A 20,210-nucleotide genomic window follows, 5' to 3' on the forward strand; every position below is an offset into this window, starting at 1 on the left:
ACATTATGTCGTGTGGCTACCGGAACGCAGGCATCATACTTTACCCCACCCAGTATATGTAGCAATGTATGAGTAAACAGTCTCGCGGTCATCGCGAAAGTGTACGCTATTATTGTATGTTGAAATTGACCGGCTATCATTGCTCGGTTATTTCTTTTGAAACTTCGGAGTAAGCTAGCATACGTTCAGCATCCTTTTTCTTCCCTGGCGACTTGTAAATTATGCTTTTACTCACTTCCTGTCCTGTGAGTATAGCTTTCGGATTTGGCATCTTTTTGCTAAACATCCGATCGATGGGAAACCACCCGTTATGATCGCAAATTTCTGGCGAGTCCTTTCTTTTGCCTTTTGCAGAACTGCACGCTAAAGTTCACTCATTACCGTATTGCCCCGGCACCTGCAAGTCCCCCTTTCTCACACGCTCTGTCTTTTAGTCATAACGTTGAACGAACGAAAGTAATCAGCCAATTCGTGTGATATTAATTTTATCGTGTTTCCTTTCCGGTGAAGGTAAAATAAAGCATAAAAGTGCGGAGGAAATCTTCGTAAAACTTTCCCTCGCTGCCGATGAACGGAAACAAGGAAGCTGTTAGAGTAAAGGAACTATTACTTAGGATAGAATTTACAATGCGTAAAGTGCGTTTGGCGGCGTTGTTCTAAGTGCTCCTAATAGGTCTGTTTTCTTTACTTTAACATAATGGGGATGGGACTTTTATAAAGTTTGCTCCACGCGCGGGCACGAACAGCAAATTTCAACGGTTGGATGGAAGTGATTTTTCCTGGAACGAGGAATCTTTTCCCCGCCCCACCTTCCATCCAACCCGTTCGTAGTGTGGGCAACTTTCCATTCGCCTCCTCTTCCGTTCTTAGCTAGTACGTTGTAAACAGAACAGATATGTGGATATATTTTCAAGTTGTGAAATGTGTATCTGTGTCTGCGAATTATACAAAGCCACGGAGGATAGTCACAAGTAAGGAACAAGCATATTTAGAATAGGAACGAACCAAATATATACTTAAATATTATACACGCCTCTGGCGGCAAGAGCGATTCGGTTTATGTTTTAATCACACCGTTATGTAATCATTACCGTTACAGTGTGTAATAATCGTTGTAATCCGGGGAGTTCTTTGGTTTGGTTTTAGCAACTTTAGGAAAGTTGTGCCGGTAAACGAAAGGAGAAGAGTTAACAAACGAGCAAAAATTAGGGGAATGGGTGGAAAAAGTTAATGCAATCGCTAGATAACAACTAATCAATAATTCATCTACACGTACGACGACATACGCGACACGGGAAGGAAAGGTGGCAGTGCTAGGCACTCAGCCAAAACCGATGGCAATATTTATGAAGGGAAGAAGAGATTGTTTAAAATTACCGTTTGCACTTTGTCCGCCATTGCAACACACACACATACGAACACAAACACACCCATTTTGCATCCAAAACTTTAAACGATATCTTTGCTACACAGTACACCGAATCAAAAAAGAACACAACATATAAATCTACCGATAATACCGAGAGTACACCGAATCATAGATCATCCAGCCCACAGTGAACGAGGAAGAAGGCAGGGGGAGGAGGGCTGGGACACAGCCAACGGAGTCTAACCGAACATAGAACATATTTACCGATTGTAACAGTTACCTATCTATTGGATTCAATAAAAACGAAATACGAAATCGGAACAAAAGTCTAGCCTTCTTTGATAAAAGGAAGGGAAATATTTAACCAGTGGATTTTGTAACCTTTTTATACGGGAATGTGGGGTAAAATGCACATATTACACTGAAGTTGACATACATAGATCAAGCTTGAAACCTTGATAAGTTACTTATAAGTTGTGGAAAGAAATGGATTCATAATCCTTGCTTTATGGATGTGGAGGCAAACACTTAAAAACATCCTCATCCGGGAGTGATAAGTGCCGGCTTTAGGTTAAGCTTGGTACTATCCATACTAAATCAAGTGAAGTTGGAACATATTCTGCAATCCATGACTCAACAATAATATTTTTTCGACATTTTTTATTGATTAATAATATGAAAAAAAATCATTGCAATGAAATCGGTGTCGACAACCATTCGGGAATAAGAAATGGGGATTTAAAGCACTTCCAGTGTTGCGGCAACCGATGGTTCTGCATAATTAATCAGCTAACGGATACGCTGAGGCAAGTTTTTAGCGACGCATTGCACCTGTTCTGGACCAGAGCCACGCAAACGATGGCGCTGGCAAGGGCGTTTCGCGTCCTGTACCGCATCCTGGTGGACTACTGTTCCAACTGCTCGCTAGCCGGAGTCGGTTACATTGCCGCCCGGAAGTACCACTGGACGGAGCGGCTCTTCTGGATCGCTTGTGTCCTGCTCGCCTGGGCCGGTTCGTACTTGTTGATCAAAACCTACATGGAGTTGTTCCGCTCGGACGCGGTCAGCATTGTGGTGGAAACGCTGAACACGCGCAAGGACATCACGTCGTTTCCGTCGGTCGGCGTGTGCGAGATGGGCTACACGAAGCAACAGTACGACGCCCTGCAGCAGGTGATCGAGGGCCTTCGGACAGACGAGGAGATGGAGTACAATTACGACGTGGAGGAGTTTATGCTGCGCCTGATCTACCACAATCTGTACAACTATGGGTCGATCAACTCGTACTGCGCGATGTACGCGGATTGTGACGACTGCGTCAAGTGTCCGGTGTCCGGATATGCGGGGTTTTCCGCCGCGGTCCGTGCGACCTGCGAGCAGCTGTTCGACCAGTGCAGCTGGAATGGGAAAGTGTTTGACTGCTGTCAGTACTTTCGGCCGATACAGACGACGATGGGATCGTGCTTTTTGCTGAATTCGATACAAACCGTTGAGAAGTGAGGCCTTCGAGAAGATTTCAGGAAACTTATGGGTTCTAAAGTTTATCTCTCGGACCATCTGTACAGATACGGACCACGATGGCTTCGAATGGACCTGGCAATGGCATCATCGAAGGGAGAACGTTTGCTTAACTTCAGCCGGGCCACTACGGTACTATTCCTACCCATTTTTTGTGCTCATGCAGATATTGAAACACATGGTCGTTTCGCCGTAGGCCTACGTACAAAATGAGGAAGACATTCCCCACATGCTTCTGACGACACTTCAGTTCAATCAAATGGCCGAAGGATACTCGGGAACAATCTTCATCACCCTGCAGAACATCGTGAACGATCCGCTGGTGCGCACGGTCCAGAAGAACATCCGACGGTGCGTTTTCCCGGACGAGGAAACCGATTTCGGGTACCGGAGGTACAGCTACAGCGTGTGCGTCACCGAGTGTCTGCGAACGGCTCAGATAAAGTCGTGCAACTGCTGCCATCACAATATGCTGCTCGGAAGTACTACTGGAAGGGAGTGAGAAATTCGTAACGAGTTTTCCCGGTTACAAGCGGTTTTTATTCTTCTTCTAGAGCATGACAAAAGCCCCGTGTGCGGTTATGAAGGACTCAACTGTCTCGATCAACGCGATCTGATGTTTCCGCAGACGACGATCATGCAACCGTGGCGCACGAACGGGCTCGTGTGCGATTGCTATCCGTCCTGCACGGAGCACGAGATCCGCATCATCGGCCGGGAGTTGGACATGGAAAGCCGCAGCGGACGATCGGTGCTGATCAAGCTGATGGCACTTCCGACGCAGCGCTACCGGCGGCAGATCGTACGGGAGAACATCGACGTGGTCGTCTCGATCGGAGGCATTTTGGGGCTTTTCACCGGCGCCAGCATTCTCAGCCTGGTGGAGTTCATTTACTTCTTTACGGTTCGCTTCGGTTCGTATGTCGTTACGGAAATCAAGGAAGAAGGAGACACGTCGGACGATGATTCGGAGGCAAAGGAATGAAATGCTGGAATTTAAATTAACGATTTTTCAATAACAAGTGCACTTATTACCCTTTTACACTCACACAGTTACTGTATTTTCGCGTGTTAACACCACATTTCCAATCTACCACCTATTTTCATCCCATTTGTACACCAATTTCTACACTTTAAATGTATCTTCGTACATAAAATAATATTAAATTTTAATTTTGTTCACCACTTAAGGAAAACGAAAGGGTTGGAAATTTTGCGAAAAAAAATTGTAGAAAAAAAAAATAAAACATCTTAGAACAGAATAAGATGTTGTTAATTGTAAATTTGTTACGATTTCGACTCTTATTTTGTTCTGAAGAAAGAGACATTAAGAACGAAACCATCGATTGAGAAATTAGCAGACATTAGGATAGTTAGTAGTGAAGTTAAAAAAAGAATGGTGACAAAACAGAAATAATTCTCAAATAGTTCAGTGATTTTATGCAACGATGATATTATATACGGTGAAATACCGTAATTTAAAATCCATCACGAAGTTAGTTAAAACGCTTTTCAAATTTTAATGCACTTTTTTACTGTTTTTACAAAATAAAATTTTAATCTTTTTGCCACGGTGCCATAATCAAAAAAGTTTCAGCTCGCTCATTTTTGTATGCAAAACATTTAATGAACAATAAATATAAAGTTGAAACTAGAGCAGTAATTATTTCCTTTTTTAAAGAGTGTAAAAGAAACCAATGAATACTATGCCCGCTCTGGCATTCAACTAAAAACTGGGCGCCTCGGAAAGCGGGTCACCACTCCGTTGCCAATGGCAACGGTCCGCCGTTTATTTTGTTACCAATCAAAGCCAACCGCTACGCTTGATCTGGGCAGGCGAAAATCGGAAAAAAGTGGAAAACAGTGTGGTCGCACGGAAAATCGGCACGGAAACGAAACGAAATCCCCTCCGGAACGGAAGCACAGGGGTTCACCCATTCGAAATTCTCGTTCGGTTTGGTGCTCGGAAGGTGGTTGTGGTGTTTGTGGTGGTTGTGCCATAAATAAATGTTAGCGTACGGCTCTCGAACGGTTTTTGACGGGTTGTCGTAAAATTGCTTCCAAACTTCCAAACCCCCAACGGCGAAACGGTGGAACGGTGGGTTCTCGCCACCGTTCGAAGCGATGCTGGTGAGGACGACCAACTCGAAGGATACAGAAGGCACGGTATGTCGTGTAAACCAACGCACACACACAGTGTCCCCATCCGGGTTTTGTGCCGTGGGTAGTGGTTCGGATCCACCAATTGCAACAGTTTCATTCCAGTCGTCAACGGAGCTGGCCGATCCGGCGGCGGAACCCTGCGTCAGCTACCCACTGCCAGTAGTGAGGGAAGGAAGCTTCATGGAGGAACTGAAGGATACGAGCATCCACCATACGGCGCTTCGGCTCGCGGAGGATGTGAAAACGATGAAGCTGTACGGGAATCTGTACAAGATGGTACAGGTAAGTGCAGGCCTACTGCGAGAAGCATTGTTACAAGTTGGATGATGACGGTTGATTTCTCTAACCCCTCCCCCCTCTGACTAGAAACTCTCCTGCTCGCCCGAGGTGGACAAGGACGACATGAAGCAAACGCTCGAGAACGCCATCAAGGCGAACGGGCTGGAGGTGGAGATCCGGAACGTGATCTACCATCTGATACGCAACACCGTAAAAAGTGACACTCGTCCTACGCCGGCCAGCAGCGATCCGTTGAACTATCTACGCCGAGCAGGTATCCAATGGGAACGACGGGTACGCAAGTCGTTGAACTCGATGTGCTCGGAATCGAAAGCGCAGCTGCACGGTCAGATGCGCACCGCATCCGACCGGGAGGAGATCCTCTCCAAGTGGGACGAGCTCAGCACCTATCAGATCGATCTCAGCAACTATCGACCGGTGTACGCTCCCAAAGATCTGCTCGACGTGCTGCTATCGCTCAAGGGACCGATGAAGCAGGATGAGACTGAGTAACACGCCCAACAACCAACCAAAGGCCGCGGTACGGCGTTCCCGGGACGTTGCGCCAACGCACCAATCATGCGGCGGGCGCGGACCGTCGCGGGAATGTCGCACCAGCCAGTGTACCCTGGACGGGGGACCGGAAGTAGAATCCGTTTTTCACATGCTCTTTCCCCTCCGATATTGTTCGCTTCTTTTGCAGCTTTCTACCGAAATGGGAGTTTTCGCACATTTCGCTCACGGTCAAGAATTTGTTCGAGTTGCGTGTCCACTTCTCGGAGCTGCTGAGGAACGATAACAACTTCGGGGATTGGTCGGCAACGTGCCAGAAAATTCTCAAGACCCGCCACGCTCCACTTTGTCAGCAGGCGCTGAAGAAGGGTGTCACACCGCCACCGCTTCGTGGCGCACTATGGTCCTACGTTTTGGGAAGCCAGGTGGAGCAACATGTGCGTCCCTTGTTGGAGCTCTTGGTGCCGATTGATGATCATAGTTCTTTTTCCTTCCCCTTTCAGCATATTGAACACTGGGAAAGCTTGCGCCAATCGGTACTCACGAACGAATCGATCGTGGACAAGCTGGTCTTCAAAGATGTACAACTAACAGCGACCAACGACGATCGGTACTTTGTGTTCGAGGATGTCCTCTATCAGGTAAGAGATGGAAAGGGGGGAAGGGAAATGTTTATCAAATACAGTTAATCTCACCCCGTAACATTTCAGATCATGCTGTGCTTCAGCAGGGACACGGAAATCAGTCAGCTCATTCAGGTAGAGTTTACCAATTCGGCCAAAGCGAAACAGTACGAGGGTCCACCGTGCGGGTTCGTGCCGTTCCACGGTATCTGCATGCTGGCCGCACCGTTCTGCTACCTGTACGATAATCCCGTCTCGCTGTACTACACCTTCCGGGCGTTTTACATCCGCTACTGCCACCGGCTGACAACGATCAACACGCATCCGCAGGGAATCGTTAGTTTGTGTCTGCTGTTTGAGAAGTTGCTGCAAACACACGAGCCACAGCTGTGGTCACACTTCCGGGAGCTACAAATTCAACCGTAAGTGTGTCCAATTGGGCAATATTTAATTCTAGGGTTTCTTCAAGATGAGTATTTTCCCTTTTTTGTAGAATCCGCGTGGTTTTTAAATGGTTAATGCGTGCCTTCAGTGGACACCTACCACCCGAACAGCTGCTCATACTGTGGGACTTGATTTTAGGCTACGATAGTCTGGAGATTCTTTCCCTGCTGGCCATCATCATCCTCAGCTTCCGCCGGGAAAGCCTCATGCAGGTTACCTCGGTCGAGAACATCGAAGCGATCCTGTCCGATCTCTCATCCGTCAAAGTACTGCCATTGATTCAACTAACACTGTCCCGGGATTGAAAACCGGACCCAAACTGCCGCGTAACTGGGGTGGGAATGCTTTTTGAATGGTTAAATAAATTAGTTGATTGTTCATCTCTCTTTTGGTTTTTGTTAAGATCAATATTTAACAGGCGTTTTATTTATATTTCCTGTGTGACGCGTACGCCCCCAGGCAGTGACTATCGGTTTCGCGTGATAGATTTTGTCAAACCTTTTGCTACACACAACGATCAGGGCACGATCTACCAATTTTTCGGCTTGAAGCTTAGCTTCGACAGCCATGACGACGCGGAAGGATCTTCCAGTCTTTTCAGCTCATCACTTTCGCCACCCGCCCCGTCCTGTGCCTCCCGTATGCCGGCCTCCTTCAGCTGGTCGATCAATTTTTGACGAAACAAAAGCTTTTGCGGCAACTGAGCGTCCTTATCGTCGGTGAGCGATTTCATCTTCATCAACGCTTCGGTGTACGTCAGCCCGTACCATTCGATCTCCTCCGGTGTGTACTGCTCCAGGTAGCAGGCGAACTCTTTCAGGTACTCCTGCTGCTTGGCCGGTTCCTCCGCAAGCCGTGGGCAACCGGCCGCTAGCTCTTCGAGCACTTTTTTCTTCAGCTTAATGGCCAGCATAGATCGGAGATCGCAGGCGGGAGTTTTCAGTAGGTAGTGATCGAACCCATGGTGGTCGTGAATTTGCGCTAACGTCCTATCGGTCACCGTGACGGCCATGTACTCGTTGAGCACCCGGCTGTGAACGACCGAGCGACGCAGTACCGGCACCCAGAAGTGTGGCACGCGCCGTTTGTACTGGTTGCGCTTTTGGAAGCCCTTGATAACGGCCTCTCCTCCCCAGATGCCCGTATGCGCTTCCGGTGGGTCGATTAGCGGAAGCGGTACGTTCTGGACCGGTGACACAAGCCCGGTGATATCTTCCCGTTGGAACATTCCTTTGGAATGGGGATGAAGAAAACGAGCGTTCGATTAAAACCCATGCGAGGCAGGAAGGAAGTGTTTCCACGTCAACTACTTACCATCTTTCGGCACGTAATGGACCGCAGCGGGCTGTTGGTGTTTCCACTCATTCCAAAACTTCCTATACGCCTGCGGCAGGAGGGCACCCAATCCTTTGGTGAATTTGTTGGACTTTCTCAATCCATAGAGCAGGTTTGCTCCCTTTTTGTTTTGATTGGCCAGAGGAAACGCGAAAAGATACGTAAACACAACAGAGGATGATGAAATATGGTACTTGTTACAACATCGATAACACACAGCGTCGAACAAAGTGCGTCGCGAAACAGGAACCGTCCGTTGATTGGGGAATGGAAAACGATGGTTTTTCTTACCTGGGGAGTCGCTGAGGTCATTTAACAGCAGTAATGAGCGGTGTTGGTTGAAAAATATTCACGAAATAAAGTAAAATTTACTCAAAAAAGATTCGTGTGCCTTTCGCAGTTGCCTATCGAGTTTGACGTTTGGCATTTGTTGACGTTTCCCGCTACTAGAGATGCTACATCGGAGCTGGAGCGATTGGTTTCATCCGATCCCAATTTAAGTTGGTTTGCTGATTATTTTTTACAAACAAATTTGTTGAACATTTCTGGAAGTTTTCCCAGCGACCATAACAAGTTTTGGTATGGGTTCTTGATAAGTTGCTTCGAAATTAGAAAACTGAACATGACCGTACTTTTGACACAACCTTCTGTGTTTAGAGAGCCTTGGTAGTCATTTTAATTTTTGTCCGTTTAAAATTTGGCAAAGGGTTTTATATTCAATATACGACCAAAATTTTTGTACAATACCCCTGAATTCATGGAAGTGCATTAATTAAGATAGAGAAACTATAGCATTTTTCTGATTTTTTAGGTGGAGGTGTGGTGTGATACACTGTTTTCAGGGCCAATTCGTCGGCATCAAGCTGCTCTTTGTTGGTAGTAGGCAGTGAATTGCACGCGCAAGGTTTTTGTTTGGCATCGTTAGGAACCAGTTTGGGTTTGTTAAGTTTAACTTTGCCATTATCGGTAGCAACATTGGCGCGACGAGAAAATGTCGCGTTGTTGTCGCGTCAATGTTGTTACCGATAATGGCAAAGTTAAACTTAACAAACCCAAAGTGCTTTCTAACGAAACCAAACAAAAACCGTGCGCGTGCAATTGACTGCCTACTACCAACAAAAAGCAGCTTGATGCCGACGAATTGGCCCTGAAAACAGTGTATCCTGAATGCAAAGACACGTTTTTCTGTGAAGAATTTTGAAACAAACATAAATTCATCCACGTGGTTAATAATTTACTCCACGTGAAGCTTGCCGTTCTCAAGTTTCATTACAGTACATTTTAAACAACATTAACCTAACTGAAACTGAACTTTAGCGAAAATTAAAACCATAATTTCAATTCATGGAATTGCAATAAAGTTAATGACGCGGTAATAACTTAATCGCGCAAACGCGATGTTCAATATCTTTTACTACTTCCAATATATTAATCACGTGTTGCTTGTCAACAACCGCGATGTATGAATAAATTACAGGTGCCAATCGGCGAAATCGCCAACGAACATGCTGATCATTCCATTTAGAAAATCATGCATAGTCATTAATGAGCATTCCGGGATCAATCGTCTGTAAATATCAGTTACCCATCGGGTCCCTCACTGAGGTCTGGCCAATATAAAACCTATCGGAAACAGTTTGGTTAGCTTCAATTGTCGTTTGGTTGCGGAAGTGAAATTTACATGCAGGGAAATTATGTTTACTGTAAAAATGTTACTCTTACTTGTGATGTGTGCTGTCTTGTGTTCGGTGTCGGAAGGAATGGTAAGATCATACTTGCATTTTGCGTTCTTAAAATCTTCTTCTCTAATCCCCCACCAAAACCATTCCTCCATGCAGAGAGTCAATATGACGATGTTCTCAAACTGCCAAGACGTGAAGCTGCCCTACGACGAGATGCCGATTTCGCTGGTATCGGTAAAGTATGATCGCGATGCGGATGGAGTTTGCAACACGCTGCACGCCGAGTATGACGTTAAGCAATCGTCCGAAGACGTGGAGTGGGAACTGATCATCACCAGCTATAAGTGTGAGCACCAAAACTCGATCATCTGTCTGGACAACCCGCAGGAGTACATCGAACCGATGCACTGCGATCGATTCCACAGCGACGACAGTGGTCCATGGTTTATGCTGGCCAAGGCCATGACTAACGGGGATCGTTGTGGAAGACTGACGGTAGGCGATTATTTTGCCGATGAACACCATAACAGAATAATACTTTACATTCCGGTCATTCTCCTTATCTACAGGGTCGATTTAATCTGGATGCTGCGGTGCTTCAAATTAAATACCTGGAACAGTACATCGCCATGGGCAAGGGAACATACCGGGTGCGCATGTTGTTCCACATTCCCGGTACCAACTTGGACACGCTGAACGTGCGAGGCTGCTGTGAGATGGATTTCGATGTAATAGAATGAGTTTAAGGTAAAAGAAATTTAATGCTGAAACTGTACAAAAAGGCAAAATAAAACATACTTCTTTTATAGTCACTTGGTTGAGGCTAAACGTATTTCAAAGGTTTTAACGAACTAACATCTACTATTTGTTTGCTTCCAGCAGGGAAACCAAATGTAAGAATACTAAATTGCTTGACTATATCGTAATTTAATCCAATATTTATATATTTCTTCCAGTAATCCATACTATGGTACATTTTAGATGTTATTCCAAATTTTCGATTCTGTATGATCACATTCATTACCAAAACGTTTGAGTTTATTACAATTCCCCATCGGACCGAAGTTTGAGTTTCTGTTTTTCCATAGTGTTAAAACGTTTTTGTGCAATACGCGCCTAATGTAGTGTGGCAGTTATTAAGTGATGCGTTGCTACAATACGTTCGGGAAGAAGTAAAGGGTGTGCGAACAAAAAATCGATTTAATTTCCATACAAAGCGCCCGGACGAACCACGGTAACCAATAAATAAATTTGATTTATTTCCCGATGTTTTAAAAATAATAATAGCGCAGTAAACGATACTATACAATAAGATCTTGTTCAACAAGTGTTCATCAATTTGACCAGTTCCAGTTTGTTTTCAACTTTCCAACCGCAACACCATCGTGGGGGTTCATGTGTCTTTTTTTGATTTCCGTGCAGCACACTAAAGGAAGATGGTTACATGGAGTTTTGTTTTCCAAATCACGAAGTAAAGTGCGCAAATGACGAGAGAGTAAAGAAGGTTCGCGAGGAAGTAGGGCGGCTTCCCGGGGACCGTGTTTTTACTGCGCAGGGGTTTTCAGGTTTCGTCTCAGTCGCCTTATCGTCTTGTTTCCCTCCCACCAAAAAAACAGGTGTAATCTTGTCTATTGTACAACAGCGGGACTTTGTGGGGTCCCTACTGCGTAATGCCTACACTATGAAACAGGTATTGTGTGTCCTCCATTTCTCGACAGCTACAGCAAGTTCCTAATCCCTTCGTTACTGGGCAATGTCTTACTGCGAGGGATGCTTTATATACTATTATTGTTACAAGTGCCTGGAGGGGGGGCTTTAACTATGGCAAAGGGAGGGAAATCAGTCCGAAGCGCTGGCCAACCAGCTCATCCTGTAGGATCCTGTCCAAGCGCGCGGTAAGAAGGCCTTCGTACAACGTGGTGCGAAATCTATTTTCTTAACACTTTCTTTTTCTGCTTGACCTGTATGAACATTTGCTCTACTCTTTCTCTGTATTCTGCTATTGTTTATCTTACGTTCTCTCTTCTAGCGCCTCTAGGATGTACTTTCGTTTCGTTATGAGTGGTAAGGCGTGTCCGGCCTGGAAAAGAAAAAAAATGATCAAGATGCTGTTAAGGAAGTCTCTTAATGGCTGAAATATTTTAATAACATACCAAAGTGAAGTATATTTGTTTACAGCAACACTTTACAGCAGCATCGAGTTGGGATCCTCCAGGAACTGGCGGAAGTACTGCAACCAGCGGGCTCCGACGGCTCCGTCGACCGTACGATGGTCACAGCTGAGCGTTACCGATACGAAATCGCTTTCCTTGAACCTACGAGGGGAGAAAAAAAAAGTCAACCAATCTGTCTCTCATCCATATCGCCCCTTAGTATCTTACCCCGCCTCTGAATCCTTGTCCGCGACGAGGCGCTTCTGGGTGCCACCGACGGCCAGAATACACGACTGTGGTGGGTTGATGATGGCACAGAAGTGCGTCACGCCGAACATGCCCAAGTTGGACACGCTGAAGGTGCCACCCTGGAACTCCTGTGGCTGCAGCTTACCCTCGCGGGCCTTCGCTGCCAGATTCTTCACATCCTTGCTGATGTCGGCAATGCCCTTGCGGTCCGCGGAGAACACGATTGGCGTGATGAGTCCACGGTCCGTCGACACGGCGACCGACACGTCGACCGCATCGAACTGCCGGATGATGGTGTCCATCCAGGCGGAGTTCGCCTCCGGTACCTTCTTGCACGCCATCGCCGCTGCCTTGATGATGAAATCGTTGATCGACAGCTTGACGCCCTCCTTCTCGAGCTGCTTGTTGAAGCGGGCACGCAGCTTGTTGATCTTGTCCATGTTAACGTCCACCGTCAGATAGTAGTGTGGAATGGTGGTCTTCGATTCGAGCAGTCGCTTCGCGATCAAGCCACGAATGTTGGACACCGGGATGTCGACAAAGGCAGCGCCTGCCGGCACGGACGGCCTAGCCGCCGATGGAGCTGATGCTGCAGCTGCTCCCGCTCCGGCTGCCTGCAGACCTGCAAGATCCTTAGACGTTAGTGAACCAAACATGCCCGATCCTTTACCTTTTTTTGGGGGGAGGAGATGAAAATGGACGAATGGAGGCAAGAAAAAAAACATGCGCGTTAGTAACGAAACCGACCAGCAGCTGTTTCTTAAGCTCGTTCCCCGACGAAACGGCGGGAACTTACCGTCCAATCGGAGACGTTGCTGTTCGGCCAGCCGCTTGGCCATTGGACTGGCGTAAACGCGCGGTCCACGCTGCTCGACGGCCGTCATCGGGCCGGCGGACACTGGCGGTGGTGGTGGTGCGGCGGCCACCGGTGGTGGTGTTGGCGCCGGAGGGGCAGCAGCTGGTGCGGCCGGAGCTGGAGCGGCGGCGGCTGCCGGTGCCGCAGCAGCACCCGTATCCTTGTAGTCTTTGAAGGCCGCGACGTCCGCCTCGTTTTCCACGATAATGCACACCAGCTTGCCGATCGGGACATCCTTTTGGCCGGCGGGGATCAGAATCTTGGCCAGGTATCCTTCCTCGGGCGTTTCGAAACCCATCGTCGCCTTATCGGTTTCGATTTCCGCCAGCAGATCACCTGCAGCAAAAGACGAAAAGTGGTTGAAAAGCCATTTGAACAGGCGCTAAAGCGAAGATGATAAAGCGATAAGGGCGTCGAGTGGAAACGCACTGCACACAGTGCCGCGATGAAGCTCTTCAAGGTCATTCAGTCAAACGGGAACTCGACGCGCCTTGTCTGAGGATGCAATCGGGAGGATCTCCCCAGCTCCGGTACGTAATCGGCAATCGATTGCGGAAAGCGATCTACTCCTGCGTTGGAACGTAAACAATAACAAACCTTCATTCAGCTTGTCGCCCTCCTTCTTCTCCCAGCTAACAATCGTTCCGAGCTCCATGGTGGGCGAGAGGGCCGGCAGAAGGACCTTTGAGTGTGCCGGAAACCCGCTGCAGTATCCGCGGACGAAATTCACTCTCCATGCCACCGGTTTGAGGTTGTTGGACAGATTGTGCGAATTTCTAGAATTTGAGGAAGAGAGATTGAAAATATCACAACCGTCCGATAAGCCGGACTATCGCATCAAAGCAACCGTCGGGATGGCACAAGCACAGGCAACTTAAATGTCTCTACGTTCGAACTAATATGCTCCACTATGCGTGTAAAAATTAGCGTCCATTCGTCACTTTGTTCGTGGTACCACTTTATAGTCTTCTATTTGACTTTCGCGTGCGAATAATCGAAACATACATTTGTTTTTCTACAACTACACAATCACCATCGCCAGATGACGTGCGTCTTCAAGCTGCACCACTCTCCTCTTCCCCGCGCCGATCAAGAAGGGTTGTTCGATTACACAACATATTATGCATCTTTTGAAAGTCGCACATTTAATTCGGCTTCGAAACAGCACCATATTTTGCAACACGAACGTTTTCTGCCACAGAGTACGGGTATATGCCTTCCCCCGCTTCGTAGACCATCCGGACAAGGCGGCCGATATCTTCCGGGTTACATAACATCAGGACGAAATTTCGCCGATATATCTTACCTGCGATGCTGTCCGGCGGTTGCAGATCGTTTGGCACACTCGCTGCTGAGGGCACGGACTGCCGTCCCCTTGAGGACCTGGCGTACCGATCCCTGCAGCAGGAGATTCTCGTTTCGTACGATGATTGTTCGTAACATTTCCCTAGCAGTTTTCAATCGATGCTGTGTGGACGGTGGCGAGACGGTGTCCGGCTTCCGACTGTTGGGGGTACAAAGCGAATGAATTCCTCGATCTACGAAGGAAGCGGAATGGGCACGTACGGTTATCGTCGTTGCTGCTGTGGCGCGCCGCTAGGAACCTGCCTGGAGGAAGATTTACGAGCAACTTTTAACTTTCCCCACCGCGACCTTGCCGTTCAGGTCAATCAGAATATCTGAAACAGTCGAATTTGGTGTGTTGCGATTCTTGACAGTTTCTGGAACAGACTATCTAGACTTTGGTCAAGCCAAGTTGCATATAAAATAGAAGGTGAGTCCATCGCTTTGATTCCATTTGAAAAATAAACATAATTTTAACAATTAAATGATTTAGATTTTACCAGTTTTTTTTCTACAGAAATGCAATGTTTTGTAGCATTACCATTGATTTGAACTTTTAAAATTTCTGGGCTGCTTTTGTACTTTCATGGGATGGTAACCTCAAAAGTTTCTCCAACGGATTCATATCTCTGTGGTGAAAAATAACACTTATTGTGTACTATTAATTACACAACAGGAACAAAAACAGTCCACAATGATTAAAATCATTCAATTTATAAGAAGAGCTAACCATAATAACTCATTCTTCATTAGTAGACCCATCACCAGTATACGAAAAAGTGACAATTGTTTTGGTAGGTAGCTTATCTTACTACCACCAACCTTGGTTGGCTATTATCTTTGAGTTAAGAACCTTAGCCTGTTTCAAATTCGATCGTTTCAACCGGTTCACATCCGTTGTAGTACCAAAAAATATTATTCTTGAAATCTGAAATTGCTACAAGTATCCAAGAATGTTCATTTTAGTATATTAATAACAAAATTTCATGGAATTATTCATTTAAAAATTTATTCATCCAGTTATATTTATGCAATTTTCTAAAGCTTCAAACAAAAGTCAAACAGATTGAATAATTGAACAATTGACGTAGTAGAAAATTAACGTACTATTAAAACTACCAGTCTTTCAGACGATTATAGTTGTTTATTTTTAAATATATGATAAATATGCCCTTTTTCTGTTTGAATGAGATTCTTTCTTAGTATAGTGCATTGAAACATGCTCTAACTTTGTTTAAAATTCAAAACAATATCTAAAATTTCTCAGATGTTTCTCACATTTAATTTAATATTGCAGTACAATCTATCGAACATAATATTATACCGAAAGTTGTTTTGGGATTCTTTTTCCTTTCCTTAAATGTTGAGAAAGCCAAACGGGAAACCACTCTTCAGTTCTTTAAAACTATCGAGATATTTAAATCCTCCGCGAATACACGGGTTTATAATTACTTTCATATCTCCATAAAATGTGCATAATCTTAGTAATCAACATATTTCATTCGATTGAATTGATATTTTTCTTTTATTTGCCAATATTTGTTTGTTTTAAAGCAAACTTTCAATAAACTTTAATGCTGCAATGAGCGTCAATCCCCGTCCGTTCTGCTGGCTGTACAGAGTATTTATACAACCATCAATTACATCTTCCTAAACGTTCCCTTGCGACCATTTGATTAAGTTGTTAATATAGTTTATATTTTACGACATTTGTGGTAAAGGTCCTCCGCACGGAGCCCATCCCAGATCGCGCCAGGGCCTTCGTTGCTTGAAAAGGCGCAACATACGAACTTGGCGGGCCACCAAGTTGAAGCCCCAGAGAAAATTCCTCCGTCGCACTAAGCCGTCCGCTAAGCCAATCGAATACGTGCCAGCACGGCTCGTGAGGTGGAGCCTTCGAAGTTCGTGGGGTCCCAATGGGGCCATTTGAGACTCCAAATTACTCCGCCTCTATATTTGCTGGCCCTCCCCCCCACACCCCAGGGCCCCAGAGGGGATTTTCATTGTTATTGTTATTACATTCCCGCGTGGTGGCGGAATTTAATGCTCTTGCGTTTGCGAGCTTCTCTCTTTCCCTTGATTATAGCGTTTACAGCTTTTCCAAGCTTTCCTTCGGCGCTCCGCTCATCGGTGGAGCGATCTGCCGCACCCAGATTCGGTCACGATGTTTGATTTATCAATCGTTTTCCTGCCCTCGTCCTCGTTCGTTTCCTTTCGATTGCCCTTCGGTTTGCGGGTTGGCTTTTTCTCCGATCAATAATAGCTATTCGTTATTTACTGCGATTATGCTGTGTTCCTTACGCCAGATGGAGCAATTCAAATGAAAGCTTATTTTAAAAGGCCATTGGGTTTCATTTTCCTGGAGTTTTATTTCACATTGCAAACATTACCTTACATTTTAGGGATTTTCCAAGATTGTTAGTTGTGATATCTGGTCAATTTTATTTTAGAAATCAGTTACCATAACTTAAACCATTTTTTTGTGAACTCTTAACCCTTAATGTGCCGTGCCTGTTGGGGGGATCGGATTAATGGCCCTACATAACAGCGGCCAACATAAATGGAGGAGACTCGGGTGGCTCAACCATCGCACTCCAGAACAGCCCACCCAATATTCCGAAATTCCACAAGTCGGGTGGCGCGTGTGAAGGAAGCCAAGAAAAAGCTCTCACTGTCCGTCTTTATCTCACTTCTGCTTCTTGGGCTGCTTTGTCGGTTTTGGGGCCAGCTCTTCCACTTCCCAGCCCCACATTGGGATGTGGATTTCTTATCCGTGCCCGAAAAAAAGCAGGGACCGACAGGAAACCTACCGCCTCAGCCCTCCAAAGAGACAGAGAGATAGAGAGAGTTGAGAGCTCGCTCGGCTTAGGGTCCGTGTGTATGTTTTGTGTCCAACCGAAATTCCAACGGCTTGTTCAACTTTCCCCCCAGTTCCCCTGCAAACCCCCTGGTCAACTCGGTGGAGCTCTTCCATCTTCCATCTTCTCCAGATTCGTTGCTTTTGTGTGTTCGTGTGTGTCGGAGTTGTGAAGCGTTTTTCGCGCACAACACAACAACCCGGCCGCGAGTCGCTCGCGGCACCTTCTCGAAAAGGAGGTAAACATAAGACATTAGAGACACTACCGTGCATTTCCCACGCTGTTCTCGAACGGTTTTTATATAAACTCTTTTTCGTTTCTCCATTCTTTTCGCCGCCGTCTCGCCCTCCGCGCTGATGGAGCTCCTTCTTCTTCTGCAAGTGGCGATCGAGGTTGAGCTTTTGCTCGCCCCCCCCCCCCCCCCCCCCCACGAGGAGGCCCCCGTTTCATACTGTTTTATGCAAACTTCTCCGTCCCTGGGGCAGGCATCGCCCAGAACGGAGTCATCGGCATCGCAAGAGGGTTTCGCCTCCGGGAGGTTACATCGTCCGGGCGTTCGTTCCGGGCAGGACTCGAACCGTTCCGGCTTCATCACTTTCAAAGGAGGACCGAGGGCCACCGCGTGGGATGGTTTCGGGATCTTCCTCCAGAAGACTCCTTGCTCAGAGACCAGAGCGGATCCGTAATTTCGCTGCATGTCCCGAAAGAAAGAAGCCCCGATTATGGGATATTTGTTCCGGTGCGGTCTGCCTCCAGCGAACTGATTGTTGGCCACCCCCCCATCCATCTCCCGGCACTGAGTAAAGGTGCAGTACTGTTGCGGTGTGTTTGTGTGTCTGCACGCATTCCATTCCGGGCATCCTCGCGACGTCCTCCTCCGGAGTAGAGCTTTTCCCTTCGGTTTGCCAACCGACCGAAACCGAAAAACCCGCCATTGGAGATGAAACCCTTTTTTTCGCTTTTCACTCCCTCCCTCCCCCGCCATGCGACGTGTCGGCTCGCCAAAATGGAATTCCAACGCAGCATTTGGCCGCGCGCACACCGTATATGGCCGTCCGTGGAGCGTTAAATTAAAATGTGCGATCTCACGGTTGTGTGTGGCATATAGCCAGCCTCTCCCTTCGTTCCACCCAACAACAAAAAAAAACCCTTTCAATGACTCAATGTACCCTTGGCGTTGTTGGTGTTGGGCGTGTTTTACTTTTGGGTAATGCTGACAAAACGTTTATCCAGTCGTGATTTTCGGATGGCTTCGAATTGCGCCTTCATGAAGTCCAGTTCGGACTTGCGTAGTTGGCCATAATTCGAGGAGGTAATTCATAGCGATTCTCCTTTTCATACCATCTTGTTGCAATTTTATAAAGTTAGTTGTATTTTAAATGATACAAGTTTCAATTTTAACTAGATTACGATGAAATGAAACTGAATACTTAGTTTAAAATATGACGATCTTTGGATTTTTGTAGATGACACGAAACGAAATACAGTTCGGAAGTTTGTAGTAGCCTCATAAATGCTATTTAAATACATTCACAGTTTTATAAAAGAACGTTAGTTTAGTTCATCGAAATTTGTTCACTCATGTACACATAACTTTCATTGCAATTCTTTAGTTTGATCATGTTGAAACTTTTTACTGTTCTTTATCGACCGTCATATAAAGAATAATCTAAAGTTTTCATATGTTCAAAGTAAGTAATTATCGATCGTTATGAAATCATGTGCGTCTATTACATCCAAAGTTTACTGCATTACTAAACATATTATTATAAAATTCGTTTCAATAGTTTTAAACTAATTTTTGATGCTTGTACGTACGGAAGACAACTTAATCTGCAAAAATCTGCATAACAAAACATAGCAGATAAAGGGGGTTTTCATGAGGAATGAGTTTGCAAGGCTTGTTGATACTTCAATATTTAAGAATAAGTATCATCTCTCTTATTACGGTTTAGGTACAGAAGGTGGGTTATCTAGTATGTTGAAGCTAGTTTATGATTTTTAGATGTAATGATTAACATTTATTGCGACATTTCAATTTCCTCCTCACCATAGAGCATCGGTACGAAGTGCCATTTTTAGGTGTAAGGATATTCAGAAGCTAGAAAAATTGGTTGTTCGTACAAACTGTACACATTTTCATACAAAAGGACATCAGACACTGTTCTTTTATTTCATTGAAATGTCATTATTGAACATTTACTTGATCCCAAATAGATCATGAAGATAAACTTTTCTAAACACTCATCCTAGTACTTCTTATTCTTTCCTTTCAGTTCTTTGTCGCAACTGTTCAAATGTGCTCCAGTCTATTAATTACAAGGAGTTGTGAAGATTACAACCAAATCACAAAAAAATTCTCATCCTTCAGATCTACAATTATAGACGCGGGTGTTGTGAGATGATCCGTAGCCTCTAAGCGATGTTTAATAACGGGTCAATTTCGGTTATAATAGTCACAAATTTGCAGCCCTAAACGCCTAGCGTTTTTTTGGGTGCTATTATTAGGTGAGTAATTTTTAATCACTTACATTCCGCCCCGACCGAACGCTGAATCCGAACCCGAAATCGTTGTCGTTTAACACCGTTTGTTGTTGCTTTCCTTATGCTTCATTCCAACCAGAGGGTTGTTGTTTTGTGGGGCGGGAGGTTCCAAAACTCATCAGCAAGCAATAGAGAAAAACACGCTTCTCATCTAGGAATCGGATCGGACGGTATCCAAAATGGTTGCGGCTACCTCCGAGCGTCATTGGTTTCCCATCGAGGGTGGTGGAATAAAAAGGGGATTGAATAGATAATACAAATGGGAAGATAAATGTGACCG

General features: G+C 45.7%; 5 protein-coding genes across 6 annotated transcripts; 3 read left to right on the plus strand and 2 right to left on the minus strand.

Annotated features, from left to right (window-relative positions):
* The first annotated feature begins 2,227 nt into the window (after positions 1–2,227).
* On the plus strand, positions 2,228–3,872 carry LOC131293092 (sodium channel protein Nach). The gene is made up of 4 exons (XM_058321172.1): positions 2,228–2,865; positions 2,935–3,019; positions 3,084–3,369; positions 3,442–3,872. The coding sequence occupies exons 1-4, from the start codon at positions 2,228–2,230 to the stop codon at positions 3,870–3,872; spliced, it is 1,440 nt and encodes a 479-aa protein (XP_058177155.1).
* A 1,300-nt stretch (positions 3,873–5,172) lies between these two features.
* Positions 5,173–7,214, plus strand: LOC131281361 (TBC1 domain family member 19). Its single transcript, XM_058310687.1, has 6 exons — positions 5,173–5,332; positions 5,417–5,838; positions 6,033–6,279; positions 6,346–6,483; positions 6,553–6,887; positions 6,959–7,214. The coding sequence occupies exons 1-6, from the start codon at positions 5,231–5,233 to the stop codon at positions 7,212–7,214; spliced, it is 1,500 nt and encodes a 499-aa protein (XP_058166670.1). The 5' UTR covers positions 5,173–5,230.
* Positions 7,215–7,302: 88 nt separating this feature from the next.
* LOC131291777 (large ribosomal subunit protein bL28m) lies at positions 7,303–8,664 on the minus strand. Its single transcript, XM_058320746.1, has 3 exons — positions 8,536–8,664; positions 8,224–8,365; positions 7,303–8,139 (listed from the first exon to the last, which is right to left on the minus strand). Exons 1-3 carry the CDS (start codon positions 8,554–8,556, stop codon positions 7,439–7,441), a joined length of 864 nt encoding a protein of 287 aa, XP_058176729.1. The 5' UTR covers positions 8,557–8,664; the 3' UTR covers positions 7,303–7,438.
* Positions 8,665–9,971: 1,307 nt separating this feature from the next.
* On the plus strand, positions 9,972–10,666 carry LOC131293093 (uncharacterized). Its single transcript, XM_058321173.1, has 3 exons — positions 9,972–10,007; positions 10,083–10,421; positions 10,496–10,666. The coding sequence occupies exons 1-3, from the start codon at positions 9,972–9,974 to the stop codon at positions 10,664–10,666; spliced, it is 546 nt and encodes a 181-aa protein (XP_058177156.1).
* A 981-nt stretch (positions 10,667–11,647) lies between these two features.
* On the minus strand, positions 11,648–14,860 carry LOC131282641 (dihydrolipoyllysine-residue acetyltransferase component of pyruvate dehydrogenase complex, mitochondrial). Of its 2 annotated transcripts, XM_058312161.1 has the most exons (7): positions 14,751–14,860; positions 14,491–14,688; positions 13,782–13,960; positions 13,125–13,520; positions 12,308–12,998; positions 12,080–12,241; positions 11,648–12,006 (listed from the first exon to the last, which is right to left on the minus strand). In XM_058312161.1, the coding sequence occupies exons 2-6, from the start codon at positions 14,625–14,627 to the stop codon at positions 12,112–12,114; spliced, it is 1,533 nt and encodes a 510-aa protein (XP_058168144.1). In that variant the 5' UTR covers positions 14,628–14,688; positions 14,751–14,860; the 3' UTR covers positions 11,648–12,006; positions 12,080–12,111. The 2 variants fall into 2 exon arrangements, with proteins under 2 accessions (XP_058168144.1, XP_058168143.1); XM_058312160.1 differs by having other exon boundaries at positions 14,491–14,843.
* Between the last annotated feature and the right edge of the window lie 5,350 nt (positions 14,861–20,210).

The sequence above is a fragment of the Anopheles ziemanni genome, chromosome 2, assembly GCF_943734765.1.
Source record: "Anopheles ziemanni chromosome 2, idAnoZiCoDA_A2_x.2, whole genome shotgun sequence".
Lineage (NCBI taxonomy): Eukaryota > Metazoa > Arthropoda > Insecta > Diptera > Culicidae > Anopheles > Anopheles ziemanni.